This window comes from Cladophialophora immunda, assembly GCF_000835495.1.
Source record: "Cladophialophora immunda strain CBS 83496 unplaced genomic scaffold supercont1.2, whole genome shotgun sequence".
Lineage (NCBI taxonomy): Eukaryota > Fungi > Ascomycota > Eurotiomycetes > Chaetothyriales > Herpotrichiellaceae > Cladophialophora > Cladophialophora immunda.
Window position 1 is genome coordinate 2,800,387 of NW_015622542.1, and position 18,160 is coordinate 2,818,546.

Below are 18,160 nucleotides of genomic sequence, written 5' to 3' on the forward strand. Positions count from 1 at the left end.
TTTTCTGGACTGAAAAGCTGCGGCTTCTTTGGGGCCACTCATGACTAAGCAGCTTTCACGTGCTTTTGAATTTCGCGCCAAGCAATGATGTCTTGGCGTGCGCACGACGGAAACGAAAGCGCATCTACACAATTCATTGACTCAATCTCCGGCCTTTGACGAACTCAACCAACAACCACGTCCTCGCTCAACTTGCGAATCCTTTCCCGTACGACTTCTTGCAGGTGATTGAGAGCGAGATGTCGACCTTCGAGCCCGTCGTAAGTTCTTCCCCGGTGACTTGCGCCCTCAGCATCGTCATACAAGTTGGATCAAAAAGTACTGACAGCGTCCTCTTTTTTGCTTCAGGTTGTCATCGACGGCAAGGGACACTTGCTCGGTCGTCTCGCCAGTACAGTCGCGAAGCAACTCTTGAATGGCCAGAAAATCGTCGTCGTGAGATGCGAGGCCCTCAACATCTCTGGCGAATTCTTCCGTGCTAAGCGTACGCTCTTCCCCTCTTCATTCTACTCGACTACACCCTCTATCACTGCTATCAAGGTGCATCTGGACTAACACAAGCTCTTCCCGCCTCGAACAGTCAAGTACCATGCCTACCTCCGCAAAATCACTCGCTACAACCCAACCCGAGGTGGCCCCTTCCACTTCCGCGCCCCCGCCCGCATCTTCTACAAGACCGTCCGAGGCATGATCCCCCACAAGACCGCCCGCGGTGCTGCCGCTCTGGAGAGATTGAAGGTCTTTGAGGGTGTCCCCCCGCCATACGACAAGAAGCAACGCATGGTCGTTCCTCAGGCATTGAGGGTCCTCAGATTAAAGCCCGGAAGGAAGTACTGCACGGTGGGAAGATTGGCGCATGAGGTGGGATGGAAATACCAGGATGTGGTCGCGAGGTATGTTCGACATCCTATCCGCTTGAGCAATGGAACATTTGGCGGCTGGATGTTTCTGTGCGAAATGAGCGTTGTGGCTGACAATGTGACAACAGACTCGAGGAGAGAAGAAAAGTCAAGGGCGCCGCTTACTACGAGCGGAAGAAGGCCCAACGAAGACACCTTGTCGAGGCGACCAAGTCGACCGCAGATGGGGAGGCAAAGAAGAAGTTGGCCGAGCTGGGCTACTAAGCCATCCACCATTCCCACTTTCTTGTCGAAAATCCTGTCGCGCGTCGTTGCCCGTATCAACGCCTACGGTCCTTTATCTACAGTCCTCTATCTATGGCCGAGGCGTGTGGCGGGGTCATGTTGAGCATAGACACAGCAAAGGAAAGAGATCTCGGACAGTGAGCAGAAATGGGGCGGAGCGTACCTGGTAGAGCGGTTGGCACGATGGGCACATTTCTTTAATCGACAGTTCGGGAATCACACAATGTTCCACGCTCGATGCAGAAATTCAGCTGGCATTGTTGTATGTATTCAGTCTGTTGGGCGGTGGCAGCGAAGAGAACCATGGTTGCTTTGAAAAAACGCCACCCAGGAGTTATGAGCTTTTCGTGGCCTTTGAAAGTGCTTCAGCTACGGATTTTTCATGAGCACCAAAAAGAAAGAAACTGATGAAACAAATTTCCTGTCTGAGAAGTCTATCCCCTTCAACAAATCCAGAAGATCCAGGTTCCTGTTCGCTTTGTGAAACTAGCCTCTGATGTGCATGTCGTTCCTGATCAGGGCATCACACTGCTGGCTTGCTCGTCCCACGAGTCCCATTCCGCGCATGTCCAGATAAGCATCTCAAAGGTTGTATGTATTGTGGAAATCTCAGCCCTCAGGACCATTATGCCGTGCCACCTCGCAAACCAAAAAGAAAAGAGAAATATCCCCACCATCATGAGCCAGAAAACCCTTCGTATACCTCACACCGTTGAACTTCAGGACCACGTATTTGCATCGTTCGTATGAGCAGCAACGTTCACCGAGCACGAGCAAGGTACCCGACTGTCCCCGTCCCCGTCTCCGTCTCCATCAACATCATCATGCGTCACACTTGTCATTGAGGAAAACTGAACGACGTCCCCAACCCGTTACTTAGCCGGCCCGGACTAATAACGCTTTTCGCAATCGTTAGCCAGTACGAACTTATGACCCTGGAGACAGCCCGAACAGATCCAAACGGCGTCTGTCAAAGCCGGAGTACTTGCATGGTGGCATTGAGGACATCTTCTCTGCGCTACCAGCCTCAGAACACGACTTGGTAGACTCCGACTTCGGTTTCCCGGTGGTGATATCGATCGGAGGGGGAGGGGGAGGCGCGTCCGGTGGAGGCGGAATAGGATTGGGGTAGTATCCGGAATCCAGACGAAGTCGGGGATTGAGGATTGCCGAACGCGTCTCCTGAGGGTGATTCAGATACTCGTGGGTGGACATGATTGTTTCGACTCCGTGGACGGTGGTCGTGATGTGCCCTTTGAAGGCTCTCGTGATCCCGGTGTTCGAAGCATACTGCCCAGGATGCAGGTAGGGGACTTGTCCTTGGGAAGAGTTGGTTTGAGTACACCATGAGAGCATGAGAGTTTAGCACTGACCATATTGCTGAACCGGGCCAAAGAGAACCGCGTTCGGCGAAGAAGAATTAACTTCCGATTCTGATGGAGACGGCCCCGTCAGCAGCTTTGCATGGGCAGACTTTCTTGCGCACTTTGGCTTCCAGGCACAGAATCGTTGCAGGAACGTGCTTGAAGTCCCCTTGTCCAGGATGCCAGTCTTAAACTCACCCTTGGTAGAGGCCTCTTGCTTTTCTGACGACATGATGGAAAGGGGTCGGCTTCGAGAGTGGACTGGTGAGAATTTCGTGGGTGGTCTGAGAACAAAGACTTCTTGAGCAATCGGAAATGAGGAGGATTTATAGCCTAGTCCGTTTGTCGCGAGTGACTTGCACAATCACCGATGAATCGAAGATGTTGGTCAGGTTGAAGCAAATGAGTCAGCATTGGTGTTGTGAAGATCCAACAGCCTGAATCGTTGGCAATGCTCGGTATTTGAGGCCGTCGTATTCACCAAAGACGACAAGCCGACTCATTTGGACTTTTTGGCGTCAGCGTCCTGGGCATTTTCCACATAAGGGTGCTTGATCGTGAGACACCAGATATCCAAGTAGTCACAGATCGTGGTTATGACATCGTGAACAAAGCTTCCGTACACGCCCAGCGCGAGTCCCAGTGACAGGAATACAAACGCCACCTGGTAGACATCATCACCAAGCGCACTCGGCCACAGTCCGAGTGTCGGGCCCAGACTATCGACTATGGCGCAGGCCAATGGGATGACAAGGACGTTTTGGTAGGGGAATTTATCCTTGACCAGGTGGGCCACAATCATTTGCCCCACGGAGTAGGCATTCACAATGCCAGCGAATATGATGAATGGAACAAGGTGGCGGTGGAGAATGACTGGGTTCAGCCAGAGATAGGTGGGTATCAAGATCCAAGTGATAGCAAAAGGAGCCAGACCAAGGAGTGCCTTGTAAGGATCCTGGCCTCTTTGTCGGCGGGCGTCCATGACGTTCAAAGCGCTGCTAACGGTGTTGAAGACCAAGACCAGCCCACCATAAACCATATACCACTCGTTCCAGGCCATTTGGTAAAGAGAGGCCGGGATGAGATCGCTCTTAGGGAGACCGAGACTGGGCAGCATTGGCTGCTGCCAATAACTCGCACCGCCTTTAAGAAAGGTGATAAAGTAGACCACAACTAAGGTCAGGATGCCTTCAACAGGGCCAGAAACAATACCCAACATCAAGGTGTGGGTATGGTATTCCTCCCAAGTCTGGATGTAGAAGGTGAGGATTGTGCCAAAGAGGGTGAGGACGGTGTTCCAAGACTGGCCAAGATTCATAGAGGCTGCAAAAAGGAGAACCTCGAGGCTAGTATTGCATGCATCCACACCTAATATGCATTAGCAGTGCCCGCTACGTCGCAAGATACATGCTAACCATGGTCAAACAACTCGCCCAGTGGGCCGCTTTGGTGTGTTCGGCGAGCCTGCGTGCCATCTACGGCGTCGAAAGTCTGATACAGGAACAAACCAATAGCCCAGGTTAGATAGACCCAGGGAGGGCAATCGGTGTCGAGTGTCGGGTTATACCACAGCATGGTAAGGACATTGATAATCACAAAACTGAATCCTGTCAAGGTAATCTGTTTGCGCGTCAGAGGAGGCCATCACAGTTCAGGGACGGGTCTTCGCACAAGGTTGGGCCTGGAGAAGTCTCAGTATAAAGCTGTTCACGAGAAGAATCGGTGTACTCACGCCATTGACATGGGAAAGCATTTGATGACAACATTGGTATAGAACGGCTTGAGGACATATCTTGACACCAGAGACTTATCCACCCCAGAGTACTTGTACTCGTGGAGCTTCTTCAAGTTGCGCTGCCTGATATAAACCATCTCGAACTCCTCTTACAAAGCCAACACGCGTCAAAAGAAACGTGCACAAGAGAAGGAATCGCAACAAAAGTGATCAGACGCGAAAATCTAGAATGGAACGCGAGCAACTGTCGACAGAATCCTGAATGCATGCAAAGAACGAAGAAGAACGTTCGACGGGATCCGGGAATTGGATGTGAAATTGTTGTTGCCCAAAACGTCATTCTGCAGCGACGGCACGTGATAGCACGTGACAGTACATCACATGATGTCACATGATCAGGCGGTACCTTGGCATACCTTGGCATCCGCTCACTATGTCAGCCTCGACGACTTCAACCACTTCACCCTGCCACTAATATCAGCTTTTATTCATTCATACACCCATTCAGATAGTGCTTTTCTCCCAGGAAAATTGAAGACTCTCTGGCATTCGTCACCCTGGCACTCCTAGTGGCGAAGATTTGGAAATTATCTGGTCTGTGCTCGATCTGAAAACATTAATCTCAGCAACATCTGCCTCAAGCAACAGCAGTCTTACCTGAAGAGGTTTGATTGGCTGGGAGAGCGGCTTCAACCCCCAGCCTGATCCTGAAGAAATTCAGTCTTGCCTCCTAAGACGCTTTCTGGGTAGAAGGTCTTCTCGAACCGCTCTTTTCGCAAGATCCATGGTGACACAAGGTTTCACCCAGTCTCTTCAAGGTACAGGACTTCCGTCGGTAGCAGCAGTGGCTGGTCCCATGCCATCACTCTTCTGCTGGTGAAGTTCTCTTATTGTCTGTTATTCTCCCATTCATGCATTTCCTGATATGCCCATCGAGGCCGTGACCATCAATAACCATTCAGCGTCGGAAACTGCCCTTTGGCTTCTTATTGTCCACTGTCCCTTGCTTGTCATTGTCAAAGTTTGCCTATTGTTGGCTGGTCCCAGGAATTTCTTTAAATATGCTCCAGATGCTAACCATTATCTTCTGAAACTCTAACTACCACTGTCTCTGTTTCCTGCGAGTATATATATCAGTCCCCCCAGCCATGTTCCCCTGGATCCCGGATCCTGAATTTCACATACCAAGCCTCACACCCAGCCTGATTCACCCTTTTAGATTCGTCTTGACGACTCACGAGGACTTGCACATACACAACAAGCTCTTCCCTCATTCCAGACGCCTTTACTTCGACACTTTTGCGACGACACACCAGCTCTCAACGCGACTTCTCCAAAACACCTCCTCAACAAAATGGCTTCCCTCGTCGCCAAGCCTCTCGAACCTGCCATGACGACCTCTGATGAGTTCCGCTTCCTCTCAAAGCAACCCGATTACAACAAAGTTATTATCGACTCCGAGGAGCTTAGACGTCGAATCTGGCTCAGTCAACCGCGAACATGGACCACCACTAGAAACCAGCGATCTGCTGGTCTAGGAGACCTCGACAAACTCCCCCTCGAAATACAAATATATACCTTTGCCAGCACCCCCGTCAACAGTCTGATCAACCTCCGGGCGACCAATTCCCATGCCAAACAACTTATTGAGCAATGGGAGCCTTTCAGGGCCATGATGACCCATGGGCCAGATGCAGTCCGTGCGCTTCTGGCGACAGGCGCCGGTTACATATGGACAGTGCCCCAATTGGTCGATGTTCTCTTCACCACCAAATGTGAGTTTTGTGGAGAGCATGGTGAGATACTACACCTGCTGCAGCTCAAACGCTGCTGCTTTCGGTGCCTGTCTCAAGAGCGCGAACTATTAGCCATCAACCTCGGCTACGCTCAATACACCATGAGGCTTTCCCAGGCCCAGCTGCGAAAGCTTCCACAGCTGGTGACTGTGCCTCAGAACTGCTTTTGGGGATTTCCAGCCCAGAAAGGCCATGTTTTTGACTACAAGGCTGCTATGGACATCCTCCGTGAACAAGGACCAAAGGCATCGATCGCTTTGGATGAGGCGCCTCCGGCGTCTTGCAAAATCCCCCTGATACACACTGGACTCGAACTGGCTGCAGACCAACGCAGCATCCGACCACGGTCAAAGTCGTCAATCCAAGGCCGCCGTTGCCAAACGCCGTTACGTCTACTGGACGTGGAAATCTCTCCGCCCGAAACCACTTACGCACAACACGCCTGCGCGGTGCGAGTTCCCGCTCTGAGACGCCTGTCTAGGCGCCTTCCAGATGGTTCCCTCCAGACGACAATCGCAAAGATTGAGGCGGTCCACTGTGCCGGATGTGCCTACTTCTGGAACTATCACTCGCCTTTACCCTGGCAGTTCCACCGCCTCTATCCACATCAGCAGGGGAAGGTGGACACGGAGTTCAATCAACATCTAAGACACTGCGTTTATGCTCGGCTGCAGTGGACATGGATCCACAATCCCTGGCATCCTTTGCCAAGGGAGCACTTCGAGCATATCCTCAAGAACTTCAGGTTGTCATATCTTCCAAGACACGGCGGTTTTCGTGCTGCCGAGGAGCTCGCACTATTTGAGAGGATTCCAGGCGACGTGGTGACCCTGATGGACTCTAGCGACATCGATTCGACCACCTTTTCTCCACAATATACCTGGCCGGAGTTCGAGAATGGCAACGAGGAGGACTCGACCCCCAACCGACAATCACACGCCTCTTTCCTGCAACTTGAAAGGATGAGAGCGATCGCCCGCCGGAATCCCACCGACAAAAGAGATCACTACTGGGACAACTTGGTGAGCCAAGAAGCAGTGAGCCAGGCAAATTGGGCATGTGCACACGCCCACAGCAGCAAGGTCGCCCTCTTCCGTGGGCCGGCTTCAATTCTGAGGGAGAAGCAGCGGCTATATGAGAGGAAATTCCGAGCGGAGGGAAGGCCATCGGGCAGACAATCTGAATGGGGGTTTGGCCACTTCTACATCTAGTGCCTCCGACAAAGAAGGGAAAGACTCTACCTTCTCCAAGGTCAAAAGTGAGGGAGCGGCAATCTCACAAGTCGCAAAACACAATTCAAACAGCATCTCGACAATCTCACTGCGACAGCAACAAATTGGAACTCGACGACTCCAAAACGAGGGACGTGGCGAAACAGTGAGCCGCTGGATCAGCAAAACAACCTCCTCCTCGACAACCAACAGACACACCGAACAGGCATTTCAAAAGGAACAAACTCCGCAAAATGACTGGCAGCAGGTGGTAGACAGCGCCATATGGAGTTTCCAGCAAGCAGCATAAGGGAGCAAAATCCGCCTCATCTGGAAACAGGACCAAGGCATCTCCCTACCACCAAATTGAAAGCAGGAACCACGATATCTTGACCGAGACACAGAAATACACGAAACACAATTCGCATCCAACAGAGAGAAATGGTCAGTCAGCCGACGTGCATGGAGGAGATTGGTGCTGGGATATTTCAGAACATGATGGACATGAATTGCGAACGACAACAAAGATTGATGGCGGCCAAGTGATCTCATCCAGTCCGCAGCATGACATTGGAAACGAATACACTCCAACTTTGCCCAACTGGATGGACTTGAACGTGGAAACGCAACAGTTTGATGGGGAGAGAAGGACGGACGGCGTTGGACGGGATGGAGATCGACACGGAAACGGAAACGGAAACAAAAACGGGACATGCGGCTGGGATTGGACCTGGGACAGGAACGACAATGTACAGAACTGGAAGTGAGAACGAGAAGAATTCTTTCGTGCGACCACAGGAGACTCGACGGGCAATTCTTGGGTTTGGGCTTCGACAACTGGTTCAGACACGACACGGAGGCAACGACAAGGCTTGCAGAAGCGAAATTATGGGCGCTGGCGGATCAATCACATATCTTGGGATACCGTGTATCGGACATCAGCTGGAGGAGGAACAGATTAGAAGGGATACGACATGAAGGATATGATGGATTTGGACAATATGACGAGGCACGACACGACACGAAAGGATAGAATACTGTTATATGATGCGGAGATATGAAGCAGACATCGAAATGAACGAATGAATCTAGACAAACCAAGACAAGACATTGTACTGCCTCGAAATTTGTAGACATCGCCTGTCGGTGGACAGTAGAAGAAGACGAGGGCAGACAATAACAAGCTCTTGATACAACCGAAAACAGGACGTCAAAAAGGGCGCCGTGAACACCCACAACCACAAGTTCTGTCCCTCGATGGATTGTGCCCTCTTGACTGTCCCCGACTCTACTCCTCCGATTGACGAATGCCCCTTTCATCTCAGTCCCCCGTCACAAGGAATGACCGCACCGTCTCGCCGACATTGAAAACTCAGTACCACCGAGGCCGATACTCGGGCCAGACGCTCAGCTCGCGGCGAAAGCGGTTGAGGACGGCGGCGTCGCCGTCGAAGTCGACGCCGGCGCTGCGCAGCTTCTTGTGGTCGACCTCGCCGTCGACCCAGTCGGCGGCGTAGGCCATCTCGTCGGCCCAGCCCTCGACCAGGTCCCGGACGTCGCGGGGCAGCTTGATGCGGCTGCGGCCCCGCCACCAGGCCGGGCTGGCCACGAAGGCGAGCATGATGCGCGGCGCGGCCGTCAGGTTGGGCCTGCCGGCGTGCCAGAGGCGCAGGTCGCGGATGATCAGGCTGCCCTTGCGGGTGCGCACCTGCACGGGTGGCGAGTGCGCGCGGCGCTGCTCGAGCGGGCCCGGCTGGATGGTGAGCAGGTCCTCGTCCCCCTCATCCTTTGCGGCGCGGTTGTGCGCCTCGTGCACCGACACGTGGTGGCTGCCCACCCACACCTCGGTGCCGCCGTTCTCGGGCGTCACGTCGACCAGGTTGATGTTGATCACGTACGCGAACGGGAAGTACGCCGGGTGCGCGAACTCGCAGTCCGAGTGCACCGGCTGGCGGCCGTCCGGGGGCGCCTGGAGCGCCGTGTTACCGTTGGCGTAGTGGATGACCGGCCGCGGGCCCAGCACCGCCGCCAGGATGGCCGCCGCGAACGGGTTGCACCACACGTCCTTGAACATGAGGGCCCGGGTGGGCGGCGGCGCCTGATCCATGTTGCGCGTGTGCTTGCCGAAGTTGAAGTGGTGGTCCGGGTCCGCGGCGATCTCGAGCGCCTCCGGCGCCAACTGGGCGTTCAGCGCGTCGAGGTGCGCCGGGTCGATGGCGTTGTCGAGCACGACGATGCCATCCTTGTGCAGGAACGCGGCGCCCTCGCCGACCAGGTCCAGCGGTGCTTGGCCCGACTGGCGCACCTCCTCGGGGATGTGGATGGTATGGACCTCTTGGTCGTGGACCGGAGTATACGATCCCATTCTGGCTAAACTGTGCCCACGAGACTCTTGCTATCCTTCCAAGGCGAGATGCTTGGTCTCTGACGATGTCTTCCCCAAGGCCGTGGAGATTACTTAGAAGATGAATATCTTTGCGGCAACGTCAATCAAACCCCCATGCCCCCCAAAACGACTGGGATCACCGGTCCAGAAGCGAGTCAGTCTCGCCCTCCCTCGCATGGGACCCTAACCTGCCTGTCCAGCCGAGGCCACGCGATCCAGACTCGAAAATGGAAGGGAAGCGACTCTAGGGTGGTGCTTATCATCGATCAGCCATCAGGTTGCATTGTCGATGATGAGGGGTATGCGCATTTGCGGCTCAGAGCCAAAGGGGGAAACGGTCTCGAGAACGATAAAGAACGGAGACGCGGAAATGGCCGACGCGCCTCTGTACGGTGAGTCAATCGACCGTATGCGATAGATGAGTATAACAGAGTATTCCCTGACAGGGTAAAAGTCTGGCACGCCTCGAGGCCTCAACGGTTGTCCCAAATGGGTGCAAGATTGCCTCTTTGGGATCCTTATCAGGCGCTCTATTGCCATGATTCGCCTTCCAAATTCCAACGATGATCTGGCGAGCAAGATTAAATCTGACCGCCTAGAGATTTGGTCTCTCATGACTAGGGTTGATATTCCCACTTTCGTGTTATCGACGTAGCAGCAGCATTTGGCCTCCTGAATGATCTTGATATTTCCCTTTTCGGCCTGATCGAGCGGAAATACAGACCCATCTGCCTCCTGGATGTATAAAGGTCATGCAGTGTGCGAAGGCTGTGACACAATTCTCGAGAGGAGGGACGCTTAAATAATGCGAAAGCTGTGAGCAAACTGGGTATCTGCTCTCAAGTGACAAGTCCCTTATGCTTTTGCGTCGTGCACTGTTCAAATCCGACGAATCCTCCTCCTCAAAAGAATACATCAACAACTTCATAAGATATCGAACGCACAAACAGCCGTCACTCAATACGTGGACGCTGCAAATGGAGTCCGTTTCGCAAATCGACGTATTGGTAAGGATGGTGTTCCCTTGTTCATACATATTCCCCCTATCGCCCCAATATGAATATGTGGGATCCCCTGTTCGTCAACACGCTCTCCAGAACCAGAACCGTGGTGGTTTTCGACGACGTTGAGTTAACTTCGACAAAATTCCAGAAACGTTTCAATGCTGGAGCTGGATGACTTTGTTATTGCTTTGTCGAAGCTCTCGGCTTTTCAAGTTTGAATTTTTGGGCTTCCCGTGGGCGGCGATTGTGCTCAGATCACTGGACAGCGCTACATCTCATCGGCACCGGTTCGTCGATGCCGTCAGCAAATTATGTTGCTGGAGTCGGTCATCTGGCCACGAGAGGATCCTTCACCTTCTGGTGGGCATCGTGCAGCACAGAGGCAATTCGAGGCGGCGACGGTTTCATTCAAGAGAAACCCTCAAGCAACTTCGACCAGTGGGGAGAACTCAGGATGCGCGTTTTTGTCGCTAATAGCGAAAATGAGAAGGTGATCTCAATAGGGTGAAGCTGTGAGATATATCATGAGTTCCCAAACGCGCAGCCTACTATCTGCGGCCCGCTGGTCATCGGCGTCTGTGGCAGTACGCGACGCTTTGCGCAACCCACGTCAATATGTTTCTTGATGAAAACGACTTTGATCCATATCCGTCCAAGCGGTGATCGGATCACCAGGCAGGTGGAGAGATGTGTCGATGCTTCGCCAAAGGCCCAATCCGTAGTCTTCTTGAAGGCTGTCGATCCAGAACACTTTCCGAAGTTGACATTTGACATTTTCCCAAGTGAAGACACCATGGCGGAGGCTCGGGGAATGCACCAACCGTGCCCGGAACCAGATATACTGATCCGTCTCGATAGACACGAGACCTCCCATGAAAAGAACCCAGAACATTAACTCCTCGGACAACGCCTCCGGCTCGACAGCAAGGCAGGCCATTTTCAGCTCTCGGGAAAGATGGCCAGAGCAACGTCTGGTGAATGGGACTTCGCGGGTGAGCGTCTGGATGAAGATCAGAGCTGCTATCACGCACACTCTTTCGACAAACCCCTGCTTTGGGTTTTGTGACCGGAGTAAGTCGTGCTGAATGCAAGTCACATCCTCGTCAAAGGCAAGAGGATCAATCGGGGTCTGCATATCGGCGGCATGGTTGAGAACATGGCATAAGTATGTGAGCTCGGCAAGAGCATTCGACACGGGCAGTGTCAAATCGGGGTCCAGCATCGGCGGGTCAATGGGCGTCAAATCTGACTGAAGCACCATTGCACTGTAGAGCGATTGAGTCTTTCTGACCGGCCGCGGAAAATGAGGGTGTGAGAGCGTATCAACGGCACCAATCGTATCGGCCCGATAGATCTTCATGTGCAACACATCCCTCACAGCCCCAAAACCGCCTCTTGCTCGTACCATTTCGGACATGCCAGCAGCATGCATCTCCCATTTTTGATGATTGCCCATGTGGTTCTCATTCAGTGCCAGGCAAGACACAGCACCGATGGTAAGGTCCGAATACTTGCCGTCGTGGATTCTGCGGTTGAGTCGATTGAGAATCACCTTCATGAGCAGATGCGAGTCTTTGAACGTTTGATGCCCGGACCCGACGAAGAAGTGTGTGGCGCATGAGAATAGAATCGTGTGCAGGCTAACCTCGTCTGTCACAACGGCAGGAAGCCATATTGTTTCAATGGGGTTGTACGTGAGTCGCACCTTTCTGCTGATCGGATACATGGACGCAGCAAGGCGTGTAGGATCTTCGTTCGGCGTCAGCAAATGACTATAGTGATAATTTGTGGGATAGAGGCATACAGTAGGTCATGAACTTTTGGAAGGAGCTCACTTCAGGATCGATGACCGTGTAAAGGGCAGTGGCTGTTCCAGGAAGTGTCTGCTTGAGAAAAGATACATCCTTCCTTGCCTCCGCTAACTCGGTAGGGGGGATATGAAGCTTGACTTTCGTGTCTGCTACTTGCTTCTCTGTCCTTTTGATCTGATCGGTCTTTTTCGACTTGGCAGGCTGTCTTTGTTTCCTCTCCGAGGGTTTGTACGCCATAAACTGGATTTGACCGGACTCCCTTGGATTGACCTTCGCCTGCGTGTCCCCAAGTCTAGCCTGAGGCGGAGACTTTGATCTTGTTTTGGCCTGCCCATTTGCAACCCTGATGGTAACTTCAGGCACGCGCGAGGTTTGGAGATCGAGCTCCTGGAATAGTGCGTCATTCTTGGCCTTCTTCTTGCGCCGTTGCCATCCTCTGTCCACCATGAACAGTGGCTGAGACGGGAAAATCACCGCTTCCTCGGCCATGATGGATAACTGCACAACTTCTCTGTCAATATCAACCCCCCGATTAGTAGACGTGATGACTCGTGTTCAATGAAAATCTGGAAATAGGTCTAGATTGTCAAGTGTCCGGAACGCCTGAGCATCGTAAGACGCCTGACTAATCGACGCCACCCGCAAGGCTGAATATCTCAGCCTCGTCTTCTTCGCATTCTGGCCCTTTTCACCGAAAAGCTTGAAGCCCTCGGCCGTAGACAGGGGCATCCTTGACCAGGTTTCGGCGCCCTCGGCCGAGAGAGCTGTCCAACCACAGAAGAGCTGCCGTTTGCAGGCAGCAACATTCCGGTTGTCCACAGGCCGATGGTACAATGATTGATACAACCCTATTGATGGAGAACAAACTCGTCTTCCTTCGATCAAAAGACTCAAAATGAAAGCCATTCTGACTGGGGCCACGGGCTTTATTGGGGGCGAAGTTCTCAACCAATGCCTCACACATCCTCAAATCACCTCGATTGTGGTGCTCTCTCGCCGTGCATTGCCCGAGCCGGCTGCAAGCAATTCCAAGGTCAAAGTCGTGATTCTCCAGGACTTCACGAACTATCCCGATTCGGTATTGCCTGAGCTCAGAGACGCAGACTTTTGCATCTGGTAAGGGCCACTCTGCTTTCTTGAGGGCACGTCCGAGCTTGGATGACCGACGCGTTTTGGAAGGTCTCTAGGCACATACACCGGCGGTGAAGAAGTCGAAGCCGGCTATCCACTCGCATTCTGCGAAGCAATTGCCAAAGCCCGCAATGGAGCGACGACCAAGCTGTTCCGGATGGTCTACTTAAGCGGCATGTTCGTGATCAATGACCAGAATGCTTCGTTGTGGTTTCTCACCACGACTCGCAAGGCCAAGGTACCGCTTTGCCCATCGCACGTTTCCAGGAGACTCCATTTCTCTGACAACTCTGCTTAGGGGCTCGCGGAGACGAGGCTGCTGGCCTTTTCGGACGAGCAGAAACAGAACCACAAAAGCTGGGAGTCATATGTGGTCAGGCCCGGTGGTGTGCTGCACAAGCAGACCGCTGGCCTTAACACCGCCACATGTGGGAACAGACTCGTGATCGGTGTAGGTGTACTCGCGGCGGCCATGATCGAGACAGCTTTGGAGGGGAATCCTGAATACAAAATATTTCATGCTCCACTGTTGGAGAAGGGAAGAGCTGCGCTCCGGAAAGCCAAGTGATTATCTCAAGAGGGGATTGACCATCGCTGTGTGTTGAATGCAAGTGCAGCAAGATAGGAAAGCCGTCGTCAATTTCCCATGTTGACAATCTGTTCGACTGCGCCGCTTTGTATAAAACTGCCTCGTCCACCCCCAATCCGTTAAAGCACCTGGCTCCTAGAGATAGTCGATCACCTGCTTCTCGCTCCAGGCCCAGAAATCTTCGGCTATACCACTCCCTCCATCCGCTTTGCTCTTACCTGCTTCCTCGATATCAGCCCTCAACTTCCCGACGCGACCCCAAGGCATTAGCCATGCCCCCGTTTTCTCGAGTGTGATCTCTGGGGAGAGACCGCCGAATAGCTCGGTATATGCGCCATAGAGAGGGTCGTATTGCAGGGGACGCATGAGGATCTGTCCCCATCTAGGAACGTGCCGCGGCAGATCTGAGTGCAGGTTTCCGGGGTTGCCGCTCTGGGTGAAACGGATGTGTTAGCCAGAGTCCCAAGATACGGCGTGGCAGAACCGGCTAGACGTACCACAGCAATAACGCCATCGCGTCTGTACAGGTTTGCGAATTGCAGAGCATACAGCGCATTCCCGGCCTTGCTTACACCGTACATATAGGTTGGATCCTTTTCCCTTTCATCCATCAACCGAAGCATATCCACTCCTCCAGTCGGCGCAAAGAGGTATGTGGCAGATGAGGCCACAAACACCACCCGGACTGAGCTCGGTAGAGAGATCTTGGCCGTGGTCAACAGCATCGGCGTCAAAAGCTTAGTGAACAGAAATGGAGCCAGGCAGTTGACGCCGAGTTGTAAGTCCCACCCTTGCTTGGTCTTCGAGCCAGCAGGAGGGGTTAGAACTGCAGCATTATTCCACAGGACATCGAGGCGGCTTTCCCTCGAAAGGAACTCTTCCGCTGCTGCTTTGACGCTATTCAGATCCTCGAGGTCGATGTTTAGATAAATGAGTCTGCCTGTGGAATTCGGGCTCTGAGTTTTAATATCTGCGTTGACTTCGAGGGCACGCTCTTGGTTTCTCGCTGCGGTGTAGACTGTCGCATTTTTCGAGTAGAGGATGCTGACCAGGGCCTTGCCCACTCCACTGGTGGTTCCGGTAACGATGAATACCTGGAGTCCCGCTCAGCATGGCACGAGCAGATTCAACAACGGCTTCACGCACCTTTCCTGTCTGGTCGCCCAGTTCCTTTTCTGTAAATCCAGGCCGGGGTGGGAACGATTCTCTGAGAAATTGAAGGTAGTTGTTCATCGTGATAGTCGATGTATGTCTGCTAGGATGAATGTCTCATAATAGTCTTTGTCGAAGAGAAGGGGGCAGCGAGAAAGGTGACAAGACGGATACTTTGTCGACGCATTCACGTTTTCGCACATCACGGTCCCGTAACCGAGAACCACCATCGCAATCTCAGGCTTCTGAAGATCTTAGAGTCATTGTTCTCTGTATCGGCCAATGGCAAAATCGTGACGGGTGGCCTGAATGTCGTTTGTAGGTACATGAGCGGAGTTGTAACTCGGAGTTCTCGGCCGAGCACATTTTATAGAAGGTCATCAGGCCCCTAGATTAGAAGAGAGCGCTCTCATCTTCTGTCCATCCCTCTGTCCATCTGGAGAAGTTGCCGGGGTCTTTATCTCGAAAGCATCTTTGCTTGGCTCCAGGGAGAAACTCGTTGCCGATCCCAAGCATTACATTCGACTCTTGCTACGAGCAGTTGGGAGTTTTTGGCCTCAGGCATTCCAGTCAGGGACGTTCCACAAACTAAACGAGCCACCCCAGGCAGGAATCGTGTCGAAGTCCCATGCTTGCAAAGGAGGAATCCAACCAGAGTCAGGTATATTCGCTTGCTCAAATGACAGATGATGGCCGTGAACGGGTCCATTGGAGACGCCACTGAGTTGCGGGCCACTTTGAACCTGATTTGACCGCAACAGAGCGTCGATTGGATCGTCTTCGTCAAGACCGTCCTGCACAACGGTAACTGGTGTCGGGCCAACTGGGGTACGGTTCCGGGAAATGACAATGGGGCCAAAGAATGGTATGGTAAATCGCAGTGTGTCGCTTGTGTTGTGATCCCCGGCACCGTTCTTTAATGCTAGAAGCGCCTCCATGACCTCAACCCCTTGGCGAGCCATGAACTCTCGTGGTCCTCGAGAGACCGCTCGCATGGATTCCACGACATTGGACACCAGTCTCATGTCTTTCTCTCCATCAGAAGTGGCGGTGTCTCGTGTTGCAGATTCAACTCGATTGAGAATGAGTGTTGCGGCCGCAATGACGGTCCCAAAATCAACAACACGAGCGGTATTCTGAGTGTTGTTTGTGTCTCGGAGAGCAAGGTATCGGCGAAGATGCTCTCGCGACGCGGTCAGACAAGCGAATCTGCTGTACTCGTACTTGCTGTCGGTGAACGCTCGCAGCATCCAGGGTATGTGCAAGATGATCGTAATTTGATAGAACCATATTTGGTTCAGCACCAATTTGAAAGGATCCTCCCCGGCCAGGGGCTGAGGCGAGCTGTATAATGCTGGGATCGTCGTCAGCATATCGCCCATATCCTTCGCAAGCTTTTCAAGCTTTTCGTCGATGTCCAGCGTCGTGGTATACCCAGGAGCCGGTTCTTTTTGGTTTCGCGCAGCAATCAAACCGGCAATCACGCAGAGTCTGCGCTCAAAAACATCAAGGAAGTTGATGATAGGCGCCATCACCCCATCTTCACCAAAGCAATCGTTGCCAACGCCACATGGAAGCCCAAGGATAGGAGCCAGAAAGCGATCAAGCATTACGGTTCTGACCCACATCATGGCATCGGGTCTCTGACTGGCATCATCGCTATCTGAATTCCGGATACAGCTGAGATAGCTCTTTTGCAACCCCAAAAATTGGGCGGTGCACAAAGCTCGACGACCAGCAAGCCAAGCTCTGCGCAGGTTACCATCATTGATGTAGAATATGCTCTGTAGAAGGAGGCACTCCAAGCCCTCCATTGTACAAGCAAAATCATCTTTCGAAGTAACGAGATCCGCCACGTAGTACAGGTACTTCTGTAGCACAGTGTCAATAGGCGAGTGGAATTGGAGTCTCGAAGTGTCGAATTCCGGAGGCATTTGTTGGATGAGAATTGCAAAATGCATCAGTGTTCGCGCTATAGTTAGTGGTGAGCCTTTGGACAAAGTGGTGATGTCGAAGTCTGTCTGCGTCGAGTTCCCATTGGCAGCATAAAGCATGTGGCCAAGGCCCCAGGCGTTCTTTCCAGAGCATTCATTAGCAGCGTGACCCGGCGCGATGCTTTCTAGCACTCACCGTGGAACCAGCAATCAGATCTGCGTCCTCCTGTGTGGGGAGCAGTGCGCTAAGTACCAGACGCAGCTTCTCCAGCTTAGCATTCTGAGGACCTCCCGCACCTTGGGACGGGCTGCGATGGTCCGGGCCGCTTGAAGGAGTTGACTGTTCTTGGTGACCAAACTATGACCATGAGCCATTTCCGATCATGTTGCAACTAAGCGGTTTGTCAAACGTACAACTGCATTGTCGAATAGAGATATAAGGGGCGGATGAGTGTGCCCTTCGATCGGTGCGGTTATTGATCCATCTCCGGCCCCCACATTCAACGCAGCCTCGACAGCATCCAAGGATTCAACGTCTGTCAATTTCTCCAGGAGAGATTCCACACGCCGCAGTCTTGCGCTGAGTTCGAGATTGTAGGAATCGGGGGCTTCGGCTGAATGCTCCCATCTCTCACAATCAATGCCTCGGCCGGCACAGGCAGTGCATTTGTCTGACGCATTGGAGCTCAAGTCACACCTAATCTTTCGCCTTCTGCCTGCAGCTTGTTAGAGGAGATGGTAGAAATCGACATACAGAACGCAGGGAACCTACACTCGAGACAGCTATTCACCACCCGCCGAATCTTCTTCCGAGGAGGCTCCATCTTATTGTTTCATGGCGCCAAACCATCTCCAAAGGACACCCGTCAGCACGAGATTTTGTGATCGTGCATAGTTCTGCA

The 18,160-nt window shown here is 52.8% G+C and overlaps 9 protein-coding genes across 9 annotated transcripts; 3 read left to right on the forward strand and 6 right to left on the reverse strand.

Annotated features, from left to right (window-relative positions):
* Positions 1-142: 142 nt before the first annotated feature.
* On the forward strand, positions 143-2,028 carry PV07_03270 (60S ribosomal protein L16). The gene is made up of 4 exons (XM_016389972.1): positions 143-260; positions 349-484; positions 581-893; positions 989-2,028. Exons 1-4 carry the CDS (start codon positions 240-242, stop codon positions 1,122-1,124), a joined length of 606 nt encoding a protein of 201 aa, XP_016251874.1. The 5' UTR covers positions 143-239; the 3' UTR covers positions 1,125-2,028.
* Positions 2,029-2,072: 44 nt separating this feature from the next.
* Positions 2,073-2,741, reverse strand: PV07_03271 (uncharacterized protein; the record flags this gene model as incomplete). Its single annotated transcript, XM_016389973.1, has 2 exons — positions 2,073-2,464; positions 2,519-2,741. The coding sequence occupies 2 exons, from the start codon at positions 2,739-2,741 to the stop codon at positions 2,073-2,075; spliced, it is 615 nt and encodes a 204-aa protein (XP_016251875.1).
* A 267-nt stretch (positions 2,742-3,008) lies between these two features.
* PV07_03272 (uncharacterized protein) lies at positions 3,009-4,381 on the reverse strand (the record flags this gene model as incomplete). The annotated part of the gene is made up of 4 exons (XM_016389974.1): positions 3,009-3,877; positions 3,925-4,129; positions 4,181-4,190; positions 4,242-4,381. The coding sequence occupies 4 exons, from the start codon at positions 4,379-4,381 to the stop codon at positions 3,009-3,011; spliced, it is 1,224 nt and encodes a 407-aa protein (XP_016251876.1).
* Positions 4,382-5,279: 898 nt separating this feature from the next.
* On the forward strand, positions 5,280-8,331 carry PV07_03273 (uncharacterized protein). Its single transcript, XM_016389975.1, has one exon. It carries the CDS (start codon positions 5,599-5,601, stop codon positions 7,249-7,251), a length of 1,653 nt encoding a protein of 550 aa, XP_016251877.1. The 5' UTR covers positions 5,280-5,598; the 3' UTR covers positions 7,252-8,331.
* On the reverse strand, positions 8,291-9,616 carry PV07_03274 (uncharacterized protein; the record flags this gene model as incomplete). Its single annotated transcript, XM_016389976.1, has 1 exon — positions 8,291-9,616. The coding sequence occupies one exon, from the start codon at positions 9,614-9,616 to the stop codon at positions 8,624-8,626; it is 993 nt and encodes a 330-aa protein (XP_016251878.1). The 3' UTR covers positions 8,291-8,623.
* A 1,635-nt stretch (positions 9,617-11,251) lies between these two features.
* On the reverse strand, positions 11,252-12,941 carry PV07_03275 (uncharacterized protein; the record flags this gene model as incomplete). Its single annotated transcript, XM_016389977.1, has 2 exons — positions 11,252-12,390; positions 12,446-12,941. 2 exons carry the CDS (start codon positions 12,939-12,941, stop codon positions 11,252-11,254), a joined length of 1,635 nt encoding a protein of 544 aa, XP_016251879.1.
* Positions 12,942-13,252: 311 nt separating this feature from the next.
* PV07_03276 (uncharacterized protein) lies at positions 13,253-14,342 on the forward strand. Its single transcript, XM_016389978.1, has 3 exons — positions 13,253-13,568; positions 13,632-13,821; positions 13,882-14,342. The coding sequence occupies exons 1-3, from the start codon at positions 13,348-13,350 to the stop codon at positions 14,149-14,151; spliced, it is 681 nt and encodes a 226-aa protein (XP_016251880.1). The 5' UTR covers positions 13,253-13,347; the 3' UTR covers positions 14,152-14,342.
* Positions 14,308-15,405, reverse strand: PV07_03277 (uncharacterized protein; the record flags this gene model as incomplete). Its single annotated transcript, XM_016389979.1, has 3 exons — positions 14,308-14,604; positions 14,670-15,266; positions 15,319-15,405. The coding sequence occupies 3 exons, from the start codon at positions 15,403-15,405 to the stop codon at positions 14,308-14,310; spliced, it is 981 nt and encodes a 326-aa protein (XP_016251881.1).
* A 476-nt stretch (positions 15,406-15,881) lies between these two features.
* On the reverse strand, positions 15,882-18,082 carry PV07_03278 (uncharacterized protein; the record flags this gene model as incomplete). Its single annotated transcript, XM_016389980.1, has 4 exons — positions 15,882-17,399; positions 17,455-17,616; positions 17,673-17,974; positions 18,031-18,082. 4 exons carry the CDS (start codon positions 18,080-18,082, stop codon positions 15,882-15,884), a joined length of 2,034 nt encoding a protein of 677 aa, XP_016251882.1.
* Positions 18,083-18,160: the final 78 nt, after the last annotated feature.

Coding starts and splice junctions, on each gene's coding strand:
- PV07_03273 (XM_016389975.1), top strand. CDS start 5,599: ATGGCTTCCCTCGTCGCCAAGCCTCTCGAACCTGCCATGACGACCTCT.
- PV07_03276 (XM_016389978.1), top strand. CDS start 13,348: ATGAAAGCCATTCTGACTGGGGCCACGGGCTTTATTGGGGGCGAAGTT. Junction 13,569..13,631: donor GACGCAGACTTTTGCATCTG/GTAAGGGCCACT, acceptor GCGTTTTGGAAG/GTCTCTAGGCACATACACCG. Junction 13,822..13,881: donor CCACGACTCGCAAGGCCAAG/GTACCGCTTTGC, acceptor AACTCTGCTTAG/GGGCTCGCGGAGACGAGGCT.
- PV07_03270 (XM_016389972.1), top strand. CDS start 240: ATGTCGACCTTCGAGCCCGTC. Junction 485..580: donor CGAATTCTTCCGTGCTAAGC/GTACGCTCTTCC, acceptor CGCCTCGAACAG/TCAAGTACCATGCCTACCTC. Junction 894..988: donor TACCAGGATGTGGTCGCGAG/GTATGTTCGACA, acceptor ATGTGACAACAG/ACTCGAGGAGAGAAGAAAAG.